We start from the raw sequence: 14,467 nt of genomic DNA, 5'->3' as shown, positions 1-14,467 counted from the left end.
CTTGCGGAAAGTTTCCTCACTGGGTTGAGGACTGGGCATCGATTGTGTTGTCAATTCACCCCCAAACTGCAGAAGGCAAAGGTAAATCACCACAAACTCATCTCGATTTGCCCACCCCAGTCACAGCGTGCCTTTTGACGACGACTGGAGATCCCAAACTACCTTCAGGACGATCAACCCATCGCCATAATCATTATTCACGACACGAGGTACGCATCAAATGCTGTGCGGGAAACTAAATTTCCAAAACCTCACCTGGGTAACTTCGCATCACTCCGGTTGACAAACCAAAAAACTGCCAGGACAGCGAAGGATCACTCTCGTAGTTCTTAATGAACATGTGATCCAGGCCTTCTGACCACACTATCGAAGGGAGGACGTCCACAGCTGCAAACAAAAAAAAATTACTAATAACATGTCCATAAATGTGTCAGAAAAGGCATGGCCACATTACATGACATATGAATGAGGGTAAATGATAATCACACATACAAATACATACGCACTAACACATCAACAATTTTTTTTTTATTTTTTAATTTTTTGACTTATTCCTTCTACTAAATTTTCTGAGCTGTCTATGTTTTTAACTTTTAACATCAACTTATTTCGACTTGCTTTCTGTGTGTTTGCATGTTCGTCATTTCTTTCCGTTGCAGAGGTTTTGATGACGTACAGTGCAGAATTGCTTGGCTTCTGGGTTTCAGCCGCGTCAAAGGCGACGTTGCAGTTGCCATCATCAGGGAGCAGTTACCTACTATCGCAAGTTCTCGCGTCTTTTAACACTGTCAACTGAAACACCGGTGATATCTTAGCCTTCGACGCAACTACATATAAACCAGAAGCCAAGCAGCTCCACACAATGGCCACGAATGCCGGCGATCTTCACTGACGTAATCGACAATGGCGTACGTATATAAATCACACAAAAAAACAAATGCCGAACAGGCCCACGCTAGCGACCGCTCGCTCGCGACTGACCCTTGTCGAACACATTGGTCGGCACGTGCACGCAGCTGTGGGTGGTGTTGACGGGGATGTTGTAGAAGTGCGGGTCGGGCCCCAGGTACATGTCGTCGTAGATCCTGTCCTCTGGCTTGCCGCTGAACTCGGGCACGAAGGGCTCCGTCGCGCCCTCCTCGTGCACGGTGGAGTACTTGGCGCTGCGGTACGTGTAGCTGCCCAGCGCGGCCGTGGAGTTGTACTCGAACTCCTCCGCCACCTCCTCCGCGGCCATCATGATGCACTGGCGCCGAGACAAACAAACAAAACCTTCATCAGTCAGTGGCATGTTCGCAGGGGAGGTCCAGCGGACTCGAGCCCTCCTTCAGAAACCATACGTATAGACTAAGAGTGAAATAAAGTTTTTTTTTTTTTTTAACAGACATATTTTTACAATTCGTCATCCAAATATAAAAAAACTCAATAAAGAAACTTCGAAAAATAATTTACAAAAAAGAAACCATGTACCTAGAGAAGACTCACCTTCACGGCCTCAACTTTACGTGCTAACATTCTTGAAACGTCCTTCACAATGGATTCCAGTAAAGAAGTACCATCTTTCTCGTGAACTTGTACATTGTGGTACTGGTAATTCTATAGTGAAAATAAATGGGAAAAATACAGTTAACAGCTTCAAAAACAAACAATATGCCACACACAAATTAAAAACCCTGAAAAAAATGTTTTGGGAAATCTTACATATCTTAAGCACATTGGCAAAGAGGTCCTACCTCAAATACACATCCTTCCTTTTCCAACTCATCATATAAACCAGCTTCCATGCATGATTTTTTTTTAAAAAGTGAAGCTAAGCATTTGAATCTTTATAGCTTCCTTTCTTACATGAAAATAATTGCAGGTGTTTAGCTACCGAATTCTCTACCTAACGAGTGTTCACATGATTTTTCCCTGGCACAAGATACACATTTAAGAGACAAGCTAGACAGGCACTTACTGAAGCAGACCACACTAGTTGGAAAGTCCCGTAGTCTCTTGCCAGCCTGGGGAGAGAATGGGTGAATGGGCTTATCATATTGTTAAGAGATGATGAAGCTGGGTGATGAGATGATAATGGAGCAATGACTGAATGAATGTGTGTGTTTATGAGGGGAACACCTTGAGAAAACACAGGATTATGGCACAATATCCACCCCATTTCCCACTTGCCGAAAATGCATTTTCAAGCCTGCCCGGGAAACAAACCAGCATCACCTAGGCGGGAGTAGAGTAATCCAACCACTCAAATATCGTTTAGACTTTCATCAATGACCCTATGACACCACGGACCCTTCTACCACATGAAAGAGATTAGGGGATGAATTACAAGAAATGCCCCCCTCCCCCTCCCTGTAAAATTCTGAAAAAGCTTGTATGCCTTTGCCCCAAAGGTAAGTTAACTGCCATTCTAGGCAAAATAAATTCCACAGATGTCTTTATGTTGCATTAAAACTATAAAATTTAGGTACAAACCATAGTGATACCATAAATGGTAGAATTCAATTAGTAAAGTATTTGAGTCTTGTGCAGCTATCTCTCTAAAAGGGTTAAAGTCATATTTTATAATATAGGTGGAATTTGAGAGTGTATAGTGGTATTGTAAAACCTGCTAGTTTAAACACTTCACAACTGTTTTGAACCTTTGTAATGCTACAAATTATAGCTAGACATGTATTCTATGTAAAATTACAAATTAATAAGATATTATGAATTCGATAATTTCTACTGTTGCCCAAGAGATTTTTTATTGGCATGAATACTATTTAATATGTAAAGAATAAGTCGCTCATTGTACCTTAAAAGTCAAATTAGGTATTTTACAACTTCCAAATCTAAATTCGTAACTTTTATAAGTATTCAAATTGCCACCCTAATTAATATTTGCACTGAATGTGATGTCCTAAACTCAGTCAAAGTAAAGCTGTTCGATATTAAAAAAAATCCTGTGTGCAGGTACCAAAGCTTACGAAATGTCAGAGAGCAGCTTAATAAACTGAGAAAAAAACACATCCAATGCGAATTAAAACTAACAATTAGTTAACACACTATTTTAATTTACCTTTTTCATGTCCGTAAATTTGGTAACAATTCTGCCCAACCGCCATAGTTCATCACCTAATTCTTCAGCCCAGGCACGAATGCTGTGGGTAAAAAAACACTCGTCAGGTTAAATAGTAGTTATTTGAATCACTCGGTATAGATTTGTATGAAAATGATTTGATTCAAATAAAAAGTTTACAAATTACAAATTCATCAGAATTAAAAGACATGAATTTAACCCTCATTTGCCATAAATAGTGAGGGGAAACAGAATGTTATTATTTATTGAATCATAGGTAGTACCATATATGTAAGGCTTTGTGTTAAAAAAAAAAAATCTACAAATCTGATAGGGGTATTTAAATTGCATACAGCGTAAAATCTAAGAACCGTTGGTTAGGTAGGCCAAATTTAAAACACTATAAAACATGTGTAGTCAGGTTAGGTTCATTGGCAGTCTTATGGGAGGGGCAATGGGAGCGATCCACCCCCCCCCCCCCTATTTTTTTAAATAATTTTCCAGACTAAAAATTAATAATAATCCTATTCCATAGTGATGGTGATCTTTCATCGTCACAAATGCTTTAAAATACCCTTTTAAAAACATTTTTTTTTTAAATTTTGGACTTTCGATTTAACTGCAATGTAGTCCATAACCACCCAAAAACCTCCGCTCATACACCCTTCTAAAATTTTGAACCTGGGTCCGCTCTTGGTTAGCTAAGCTTACATTATAATAGGTAATTCCTAAAAAACCATTCAAAAGATTACATAGAATTTTTATGAAGCCACCTGACCAACCATTCTCATTTTCCTACACAATTATTGAAGTTCTCATTAAAATGGTAAACTTCCAGTAAACTAATTGAAGTTTCACAATACCCTTTTGGACAATAATAACAAAAATTATCACAATGTAAAAAATAAAGAATATATACCTATTATCACTGTCTAAGTGTCTACAAATAATTTAAAAAATTCTCCCTTTTTCACACTCCCTAAATCAGAATTATTTTTTGCCTTTATGATGAAATTTATCAAACTTTGCCTTTAAATTAAGAAGGGAAATTACTGTCTTCCAACTTATTTTGAAAAAGGGGAAATGTTGAAAAACTACCCCTACCTCCTTTCTCACCCTTCATGGCAGAAATTTGGTAGGTACTCTTGATGAAAATTTTCACACATGATTATCGAAATAGAATGAAAATTACTGATCAACATATAATTTAGGAAAAAGTGTATGGTCACTGCCTACATGAGATTTTGAAAAACTACCCCATTCCATTTTTCATCAAATAAAATTAAGCAGAATTATTGTTAAAAGCAAAAGGAAATTTACTGCTTCATTCAATGTCAAAATAGCCACCCCCATCTTCCTGTCCACATGAGTTTTCAGTTTCCCATCCCTTAAAAAAGGGAAATTGGCATTACTTTATGAAATTTTGCACACTTGACATTAAAATTAAGAAGAAAATAACTGTCTATTTCCCATTTTTAAAACATTCTCCCATTCCTGACTAAAAGAGATTTCGAAAAACCACCATTAATTCCCCCTACTACTAAAGAAATATTATGGAACTTCTCGATGAAATCTTGCAAACACAATGTTCAAGTTAAGAGAACATTAAATGTCTACATTTAATTAAAATTTACCCCCATCAAATTATCCATATGAGATTTTGAAAATCCACCCCGTCTACCTTTCCTACCACTTGAAGTACAGTAATGGTACAACTTGATAACATCCTGCACACTTGACATTCACAAGAGGAGGGAAAATACTGTCTACATCTGATTTTCATAAAAAAGATTCATTAGATGGTAATGATATGTCTAAAAACAATCCATCCTCCTTTCCCCACCTCCCCTATTAAGAAGAATATTTCACTCAATTAATTTTCCACACTTTCATGATAAAAATTAAAATTACTTTTAAACCTACCTTTTTCCTGGCTGCATGAAGTTTAGAAATAACCACCACAAATTCCACTTTACTCCCTCTTTTATAAAAGATTTTTTGGTTCTCCTTGGTGAAATTTTGAACAGATCATATACAAAAAAAAGAGTAAAATTTAATATCAACTACTATTGAAAACATGAGATAACAAAAAACTACCCACATTTCCCTTTCCAACCCCTTAAGCAGTATTTTAGGCCTACTTAATTACATTTTGCACACTTAAAAGTTAAAAATGAGAAAAACGAAAATTTAATTGTATACTTGGGATTCCGAAATACTACTTTCCTCCCACTACCACCCCTGCCCCACACACCCCTCACAAAAACCTTACCACTTTCTACCCCTTAAAACAGAATTTGGGCAACTCTTGATGGAATTTTGTACACTTATCATTCAAATTAAGAAGACAATTTGGTCTAAATCTGAATTTTTAAAAAAAAAAAAATCCCCTTCACCCTGTATTCAGCCCAGGCAATGCCAGGTACTTTTAGTAATTTTTACGGTTTATTTTCCAGAATCAAGGTCCTGCTTCAGAATTACCTTTCACACTGCAGGTAGGAAACGTACCTAACCTAATAAACCAATAAAATGGTATCTTAAGTACTTGAAGTATCGCAATACCCTTTCACAGTATAGTTACTGGTAACTATATAAAATATTAATACCCTTTTCAGATTTTTAGAATTTTTATTTAGCGGAAAGCCCACTTACCTGATATAACAAAATCATGAAAATACTTACTAGCTACTGAACATTAATGAAAGATAAACAAACTTTAGGGGGAATGAGTTCAATATCTTTTTGACACACTCCTGGGGACTTCAATAATTTCCACGACTCATCTTTGAAAATTTCTGTATCTTTTTAAGTTGTTTTTATACCCACTACATTAAAATGTTACTTGGTGAATGTGACGACTAATGCATCATCCTTATGTGATAAGGGTTGCTGGTTGCATTCCTACACTCAGCATGACTAAAATTTACAGGCACCGAGTTGGTACCCAAGTAGTTTAAATCTCATTACAAATCTTGGTGGTCCATCATCTTAATATCTGTTCTATACAGAGCCCGATCAATGTCAGACAAGTTAGTTTAACACCTTGTTGACAAGTTCATAATGAAGAGATGGGCATATACAAGTCAGGAAAATTTGGAATGGAATTTGTCATGCCCTATAGTAAGTAACTACAATGCATTTGCCTGGGATGATTTTGAGAAACAATCAAAAAACTAAATTCAAGATATCTGGACCAGGATTTGGCATAATAATGAGAATAAATCAAAGAAGCTGTGCTAGTACGCTATTTGTTCTGAATTTCATTCTCCCTGTTTCAAATCACATTGGAGCAAAAAAAAATACTGATGTTAAAACAGCATTTTAAATCCTGGAAAGTTAGTACTACATACTGACATATTTTCTGATAAAATTTATTTTTTTACAAAAATCTATGTTTAAATTATGAAATATTAAAACAAAACTAATTTTTAAAAGTAATATTGGTAATTTAGATATTAAAAACAAAACATGACTGCATACAACTAAAATCTGAACTCCATTTAACTGCCAGGAACGCTCCAATTCGATCACTCATCCCATTCCCAACTGCCGACTATGCATTTTGATTTGTTAAAAAGGCATGGAACTACTTTAATAATTTCGAAAATCAAACTCAGTGAGCGAAGCAGAAAAGAAATGTTTTATACTGTAATTACGTAAAAGGCACAGTGTAGCTTACTTTTTTTGACCATTAACCGTATTTGAAGCACATAAAATACCGCATAAAAGTTAACTTCAACGGAAAAAATTTAAATTCAGCGCGAATTAAATCCATATCCAACAAAACTCACAAGCACGCACGCCATCAGTGTTGCCAACATTTTGAAACATATTTATACTTCAACTCAGAAACAAATTCTATTTTGAGAAAAATTATGCTACATTTAACCAATTTTCTTTTAAGTTATTTATTAAGGTAAAAACATGGCTTTTACGATGCAAAATAATAAAGCTGTAAAAATTTGCTGAAACTTAATATTGCACATAAATTATTATAATATGCATTATTATAAATTAATATCAATTTGCTTTTTAGTCCAAGCTGTTTTTCTTTACACACATATTATTAGACAAATACACCTAAGGAAGAGCTTCATCCTCTGTACTGCTGTCATCAGCAGAATTTAGCACATTCGCAGAAGTCAAAGTACTGGTCCTGGGATACCTACAAAGATGTCTTTGCCATGCGGCCAACCATGCTTTTGGTCGGAGTGAAGCCTGTAAAGCATCCAGACATCTTCACTGTTTGTCTTGCTAGAAGTGTTCCATTGATCGTGGAAAGTAATCATGCGATTGCGCTTTGCAGTTTTCATGTCATTAACTTGGGGAAAAAATACTTAAGTCAACACCACACCAACAACACAACCACTAAGCATCTTTTGCACTATTGCACTGTGACTTGACTTGTAAATTTTTCATTTGAAAGAAAAAGATAATAAAGAGTTCCAGTCCAGTGTGGTATAAAATTTCCCTACAAACGATACCACTTTCAAGACGTCGTTGAAAGATAGCAGTGTGTGTGGCTGTGTAATCAGAGATCCCAGTCCTTGGATGTAGCACCGAAACTGTGTTTTCTACTGTATTTAGTTACATTTGTAGCTTTTGAACTCAATACTTTACATTTAATTTTTTTTTAAATAAAGAAATTATGCTACTTTTGCATAGCATAACTGGCTTCATATGCTACATGCTACAGCAACAACAAATTCTGCTACATGTAGCATAATTATGCTACGGTTGGCCACACTGCACGCCATAGAGATAACTATATAAAACATAAAAAATTTGAAAATTCAGTTAATTCAATTGTTGCGCCTCATATTGCCATATTTTAACACCCAATTCACAAAATTGTGTTAATGGTCATTAATCATGCTTCATAATGGTCAATAAGGAAAAGTTTGAGTTTTCATTTTCAAACAAAACTTACCTACTTTCACATAATACAATCCTTTGAAACTGTTACCACAAGCACTGCAAACAAGAGACGGAACCAGATTTAATTCCGGAAGTGCTGCGGGAGTATATAAATAAAGTCAGTGAAGATGTTTAAGTAAGCAATGGAGGCGACAAATTTGGATGCAAAAATTAATAAAATAATACAGCAATTGCGAACAAAAAGATCACCAGGCATTGATGGGATAACCTATGAGTTCTACAAGGTCTTCTGGGAGATTATTGGCCCTGACTTCTGTGAGGTTGTCCGTGACATTCTTGCACGCCCCATAAAGAAGGCATATTTATTCTAATTCCAAAAAGAAACATGCAGTGGAGCCAACAGACTATAAACCAATAACGATTCTTTGTACGGACTATAAAATAATAGCCAAGATATGTGCACAATGTTTAAAGCTAGGACAGAGTGATATCATTGGTCCTGGGTGGACATGTATGGTTCCAGGAAGATCAATTATACAGAGAGTAGGTACCTACTTGCATTGCGTGATGTGCAATTACTTTCACCCTTAGAACACAATAAAACTGCCTTGTTAAGCATCGAAATTGAAAAGGCTTTCAACCAGGTTGACCACAATTTTTTATTTAAAATAATGACCCACTTTGAATTCCCAGACATTACAATATCTTGGGTAAAAATGGTATGCACAGGAATATCTTCGCGGCTGATTGCAAGTTGATTTCTTACTCACCCTATACCGATCGAGAGCTCAAGTCAGACAAGGATGTCCATTGTCAATGGTTTTATTTACAGTTGAATTCAAACCTTTATGTAGAATGTTAGACACCCAATTTCAAGGCTTCCCTGTAAACCGCATTTCATTTAAACTTAATGCATATGCCGACGATATCGCATGCATTATTACATCAGAAGATGAAATAAAAACCGTTGCAAATTGTCTAGAACTTGGTGGTAGTGTATCAAATTTGAGAGTAAATGATACAAAAATGGTTGTATTGCATCTGGAAGGTACCGAATAAATTTTTGAAGATGTAAGCCCTTTTCGATCCATGGAAACGATTAAAATATGCCTACTAGGTGTGTATTTTCAAGCAGATATAGCTTGTACTGTGAAACATAACTAGGATGTAGTCACAAATAAATTGCGGGCCTACTAGTAAAATAAGAACGAGCTACCGACGTACGAACATTTTGCAAAGGGTATCGCTAGTAAATACTTTTTTACTCGCAAAGATGTGGTATGTGTCACATATTTTTTCTCTACCAAAATAATACAATGCTCATGTTCTATCGTACATCGGTCATCTTCTGTGGAAATCGTATATTTATAAGTTAGCTAGGCCACAAAATAACTTATCTACAAACCAGGAGGGGGGGGGGGGGATTTGTTTATCATGGCACAAAATGCAAAGCTATTTATCACGTAACAGCTATCGCCACTGTATTACGACGGACGCAGATGTACGCATATCTCCAAAAAACAGTCTGGGCGAAGCAGGGTGACTGCCGCTCATATATCGAAGAGCCCAAGAAGAGCTTGCTACTGTCGTACAAGCCATGTCTGAAGACTCAACTGCCTCAGTAAAAAGAACCTGTATCACAGAACCGTAAAATGCCGAGAGACAGTGCCAGTCATAGTAAGTCGCAAGCCAAGTATTCAATGGATGCGGACTTGGAGAATTAGTGCAGACATAAATATTTCTTCAGATTTACGATCGGTAGCGTACAGTTTCTACAATAACTTAACAGCCACTGCAAAACTTTAAAACATACAGAAAGTTTTTCATGCAACACAGTCTCGATTTTGCAAGAACAAGCGCCCCCCCCCCCCCCCTTTTTTTTTCAGTGAGAAGCTTCTTAGTTCCAGGGGGAGTCTCCCCCCACGCCCCCCAAGCCCCCCCCCCCCCCTGGATCTACGCCCATGGCTACATCCATCGTTGGCTTTAGTGGCTAGCTACCACTTGTCTTCTGGGCTATGGCACATCATAATTTTTGCATGTGTGGCCTCAACCAAAAAGAAAAGAATAATATTCTGTGGTACTAAAATTTTGTTGTCACTAATAGATAAATACGTTTTGTTGAACTTACGAGGTAGCGGCAACCAAACTTTCAGTCCTATTAACAAAATAACTCCCCAAATAATTTTTTTTAACAGTTTACAGAGTGTATCGAAAATACACGTCACACATATATATGTGATTAGTCAAGACTCATAGATGAGTCAGAAATATCAGTGGACATATGTCCAAAAATCCTTCTATCTGTCGCTAGAGTCGTTACCCGTGCGACAGCATTCGCAGGATCCCTGCTTTGTGGAATACCACACCGGTAAGACGCACAATCAACCGCGCCCTATGGTGTGTTGTGTGTGTGCCTTGCACGCGATCCCACATAACAAGGATCCAGTTCGGACTACCTCTCCACTCGGTAGAGCGACAGCGATGGACGGAAATCTTTGCCGGATATCTCATCCCAGGGCATGCGCACCAGCAAAAGGAAAGAATTCTAATTGAACCGACGCTCCTGGTACTACCCGTCACTGACACTTCTGCCTCCTGTTCACGTCCTGCACGTTACAACAGTTCCGCAATTTTCAAGAACAGTTTGCTACCTCGCACCGAACTTAAAATTATCTTTGAAAGATTTGTGCAATGGGAGTGCATGACTTGATGTAGGCTTTTGGACATAACGCCATTGCTAAGCACGTGTGACTGTGAGTCCCCTAGGAAAGACTCCCTTACTGCGACATTTACAGAGAAAAGTCAAGTTATTGGAACATTGTGACAGATCAATCATTTTCTTTTTTTCAACTTCCTCAGAGAAATATGCATACCGGGTCCATACCGGGCATTGATATTATCTTTGAAAGATTTGTGCAATGGGGGAGTGCATGACTTGACGTAGGCTCTTGGACGTACGCCATCGCTTAGCAATGGCGTATGTCCAAAGAGCCTACATCAAGTCACCAAAACTTAAAGTTGACCATATTTTACGCAGTCCCCGGAATGTTTTGTTTTTTTTTTTTCCTCTCCTGGGCGTGTGAGCAAGTGACTCACTTGTCTTCGTGCTGCGCCGCCGACGGGGCGCAGACCGCGACGACCGTCAGAAGCACCGCCATCGCGAGCGGCAGCGGGGACGTCGAGGCGAGGAGCTTCGCGGAGGCCACCATGTTCTTGTCTTCCCGGCAGCAGCCCCCCGTCCCCCCGGGTTGGCAGCGACTGGACCCCAGGCGCCGGGCAGGCCTGGCCCGCGCCAAGCTCGCTCTTCGTCGAGGGGGGGAAGAGGAGGGCGCTTATTTTTAGAAGGCCCGCCGGTGCTTCTTCTGGCGTGTGTCGTTCAGGCCTGACCTCGCCCGCCATGCTGTTTGTAATGTATCGGGGAAAAAAAATTGTTCCTTATTGCGTATCCAATTTTACTTTAATATAAAATATTTAAAAACAAGAAAAGGATTTATTTTTTAATGCAAAGCTGTAAAATACCAAAAAATATATATGATTCTGAAAAAAAAATTGTTCTGTGTAACATATATAATTTTATTTTAACGTTATTTATTTATTTATTTTTAAATACGGGTAAGCAGTTGAATGTGTTTGTGTTTTTGAGCAATAAAATCAACAATTTTTTTGTATATATGTTTAATAGTGCTTTTTATATAAACTAGATACGCAATAAGGAACAGTTGCTTGGGGAAAAAAATATATCTTTCTGCGACCGCCAAACAAAAAAAAATCGTGACAGTAAATAACTGTGCGCTTAGTTTTTTTTTTTTTTTTTTTTTAATAATAGGCAGACTCCCTATAATCGGCATATTTACTCGCTAGGCGATTCTAACTGTACTTGTTCAACAATCAGCAAGGGCGCAACAACAGGGGGGGGGGGGGGGTGAAGCAAGGGTATTTTGCCACCCCTCTGAAACCTTGAAGTGGGTGCAAACGGGGGCAAAGAAAGTGCTATGTAATCAATTTTTAGATACTAAAACTGCTTAAATAGCACCATTTTCCACCTTGAAATTCAAATTTTTCCCGGGGGAGGACCCCCGGACCCCCCGTTTCAATAAGGGGGATCGATGATTCTTTATAAAAAGGTATATTGCCCTCCCCTTTGGAAATTTAGTTGTTGCGCCCTTGTCAATCAGTAGTTATTTTCACTGCTTTTGATATTATGGAATGTCTGTTTCGTTCAAAACCAATCACAGCTCGTGAGTAGTGCTGTACTCGCCTTACGGATCTGCGGTGACGGCTGTCCTCACCGGTGTGGTGCGGCTCGTCGGCGCTGCTCTCTGTGGCTGGCGAGCTGCTACTGCGGTGTGGTCGCTACTCGCTACTCGCCGTCCCTGGCGCGCGGGGACTCGAACCAGCCACCTCCTCGGGGCGCGAGTTTTGACGTCACGGCCGGACTATGCGGCAGGTTCGCGACTCGCACGACACGTGGCGTAGATCCTTTGGCTCAAGATCTCGTCTCGGGGTTTCATACACGCCCCTCTAGCGCGGACTGCGGGGACGCACCACGACGCCGAAATACCACAACGCCGAACGTACAATAACGCCGAATGCCAAATTGACTACAACGCCGACAGCTAGAAAACTGCTGTGTACCACAACGCCGAATTACCACAACGCCGAACGTACAATAACGCCGAATGCCAAATTGACCACAACGCCGACAGCTAGAAAACTGCTGTGTACCACAACGCCGAATTACCACAACGCCGAAATACATTAACGCCGAAAAATGTCATTGCAGGACTGCCACAAAGGTTAGGTTAGGTAAGGTTAGCACACAAATTCATTCAGTTTGTTTTTTTCATTTTGCTCCTGTGCACCCCTCCCCCCCCCCCCCCCTTCTCACGCAGCAACATTTTTCGGCGTCACTGTATTTCGGCGTTGTGGTGCACAGCAGTTTTCTAGCTGTCGGCGTTGCGGTCAATTTAGCATTCGGCGTTATGGTATTCGGCGTTATTGTACGTTCGGCGTTGTGGTAACGACCCGCGCGGACTATTTCACGTATGGTCGAGAGTTTGAAGATGTTCTTCCACCGCCCGGACCTCGGACACAACTAGCGTCATCGCGGACTCTCTCACTGAGCCCCGGTCAGGTTCCCACGCAAAAAAAAAAAAAGTGCCGGCAAAAACTGTAACGGCCGCGCGCGCCGTTACAAAGGGCAAAATACTTTGTTGGTTTTTTTCTCCGTGTGCTCTCCCAGTTATCCCTGACTAGACTACTGCTGATATCCTCCAAGTAATTCTGGTTAATCCTGTCCAAAAAAAAAATCCCTGCAAAGAATTTTTATTTTATTTTGTAATGAGAAATGCGATTTTATTCATCAGACTTTCGTTTAATTAGTGAATTTCTGTTACCAAATTAGCACATGCAATATTTTATCAGGTTGATTACCAGGTTAATAACCTTGTTTTAAAACAACTGGAAATCTCTATAAGGTGGTCTTAAAAAAGAGATTAATCATCAGTCGATTACTATGCCAGGAGACAGCTGAGAAACACTGACACGCAAGGCGATTTACCTTCTCCTTGATGTCTAGCGAAGCCCTCCTTCTTTAGCGTTCGTAAGTGAGCATTCCCCATCCCACATAAAAAAAAAAGAATAATATTTACCCCAACAGAATATGTGGCGACATCTTTTCAATTAAATATGTATCTTTAGTTGATTGAAAACAGGATTTTGCTGCCACTAATGGACACTACATTTCTTTGTCATAAACACAAAATTTGATGGTCTTTATTCGCAAGAATATATTTTTTCTGACAGCTACAAAAAAATTTTTTTATTTTTTTTAGTGATAATAAATCGAAATATTTGCGAACAATGATTTCTAAAATGTTATTACAAAAACGAAGTTGTATGCATTGCCCAGCTGTTGAAGACCTCTAAAAATAAATTACTGTGGATAATTTTATTAAAGAATTTATTATTTTATAAAGTAACAAGTTTACATCAAATTTTAACTAATCTCCTTCAGAATACTCTCATTTGGTAGCGATGCGCACCATTCCCAATGTTAATTCCATCACTTGAAGCATTTCTGTAATGTTTACCTTCAGCTGCTCCGTCGAGCTCCCCTCAATGTCTGTAATGGCGTCCAAACGTTTACATTTTATCACATACATTTTTTTCTGGTGTCCGTTTCGCAAACAACTTAATGTTAACGCGTTGCTCGAAAACCATGATTATAGATACGTAAATTTCACGCATTAATTTAGTCGCAAGCTAGAATGCAAACCTTCACACTCTCGCACTGTGTTCGTGATTGGACCGCAGTTATTTGGACACGCCCCTCTACGACCGCGAGCCAACGATGCCCGAAGCCAGGAGAGAAGTAAGCTAATCAGGTAGAGCCAACTAACAAGGATCAAAATGTTCTCGCTAAGAAATGAAACAATAGGAAAGCAAACATGGGTTGGGCACATCTATGACTTTGAATTCTACCCTGAGGTCGCACGAATACCCGAAATTTCCGAGTCTCTATCCGTGACG

General features: G+C 39.0%; 1 protein-coding gene across 1 annotated transcript in view; it reads right to left on the bottom strand.

Annotated features, from left to right (window-relative positions):
* LOC134540362 (voltage-dependent calcium channel subunit alpha-2/delta-4) overlaps positions 1-11,240 on the bottom strand; it is a 67,395-nt gene extending 56,155 nt beyond the window's left edge. The window contains exons 1-5 of the mRNA XM_063383043.1: positions 11,033-11,240; positions 3,059-3,140; positions 1,486-1,596; positions 982-1,246; positions 256-387 (exon numbers count right to left, since the gene is read on the bottom strand). Of these exons, the coding sequence (XP_063239113.1) occupies positions 256-387; positions 982-1,246; positions 1,486-1,596; positions 3,059-3,140; positions 11,033-11,145 (703 nt within the window). The 5' untranslated portion in view covers positions 11,146-11,240. The remainder of the gene's footprint in view (positions 1-255; positions 388-981; positions 1,247-1,485; positions 1,597-3,058; positions 3,141-11,032) is intronic.
* Positions 11,241-14,467: the final 3,227 nt, after the last annotated feature.

This window comes from Bacillus rossius, chromosome 16, assembly GCF_032445375.1.
Source record: "Bacillus rossius redtenbacheri isolate Brsri chromosome 16, Brsri_v3, whole genome shotgun sequence".
In the NCBI taxonomy this organism is placed as follows: Eukaryota; Metazoa; Arthropoda; class Insecta; order Phasmatodea; family Bacillidae; genus Bacillus; species Bacillus rossius.
Note: the sequence above shows the minus strand (reverse complement) of the source record. Positions and strands in the feature narration are given on the sequence as shown.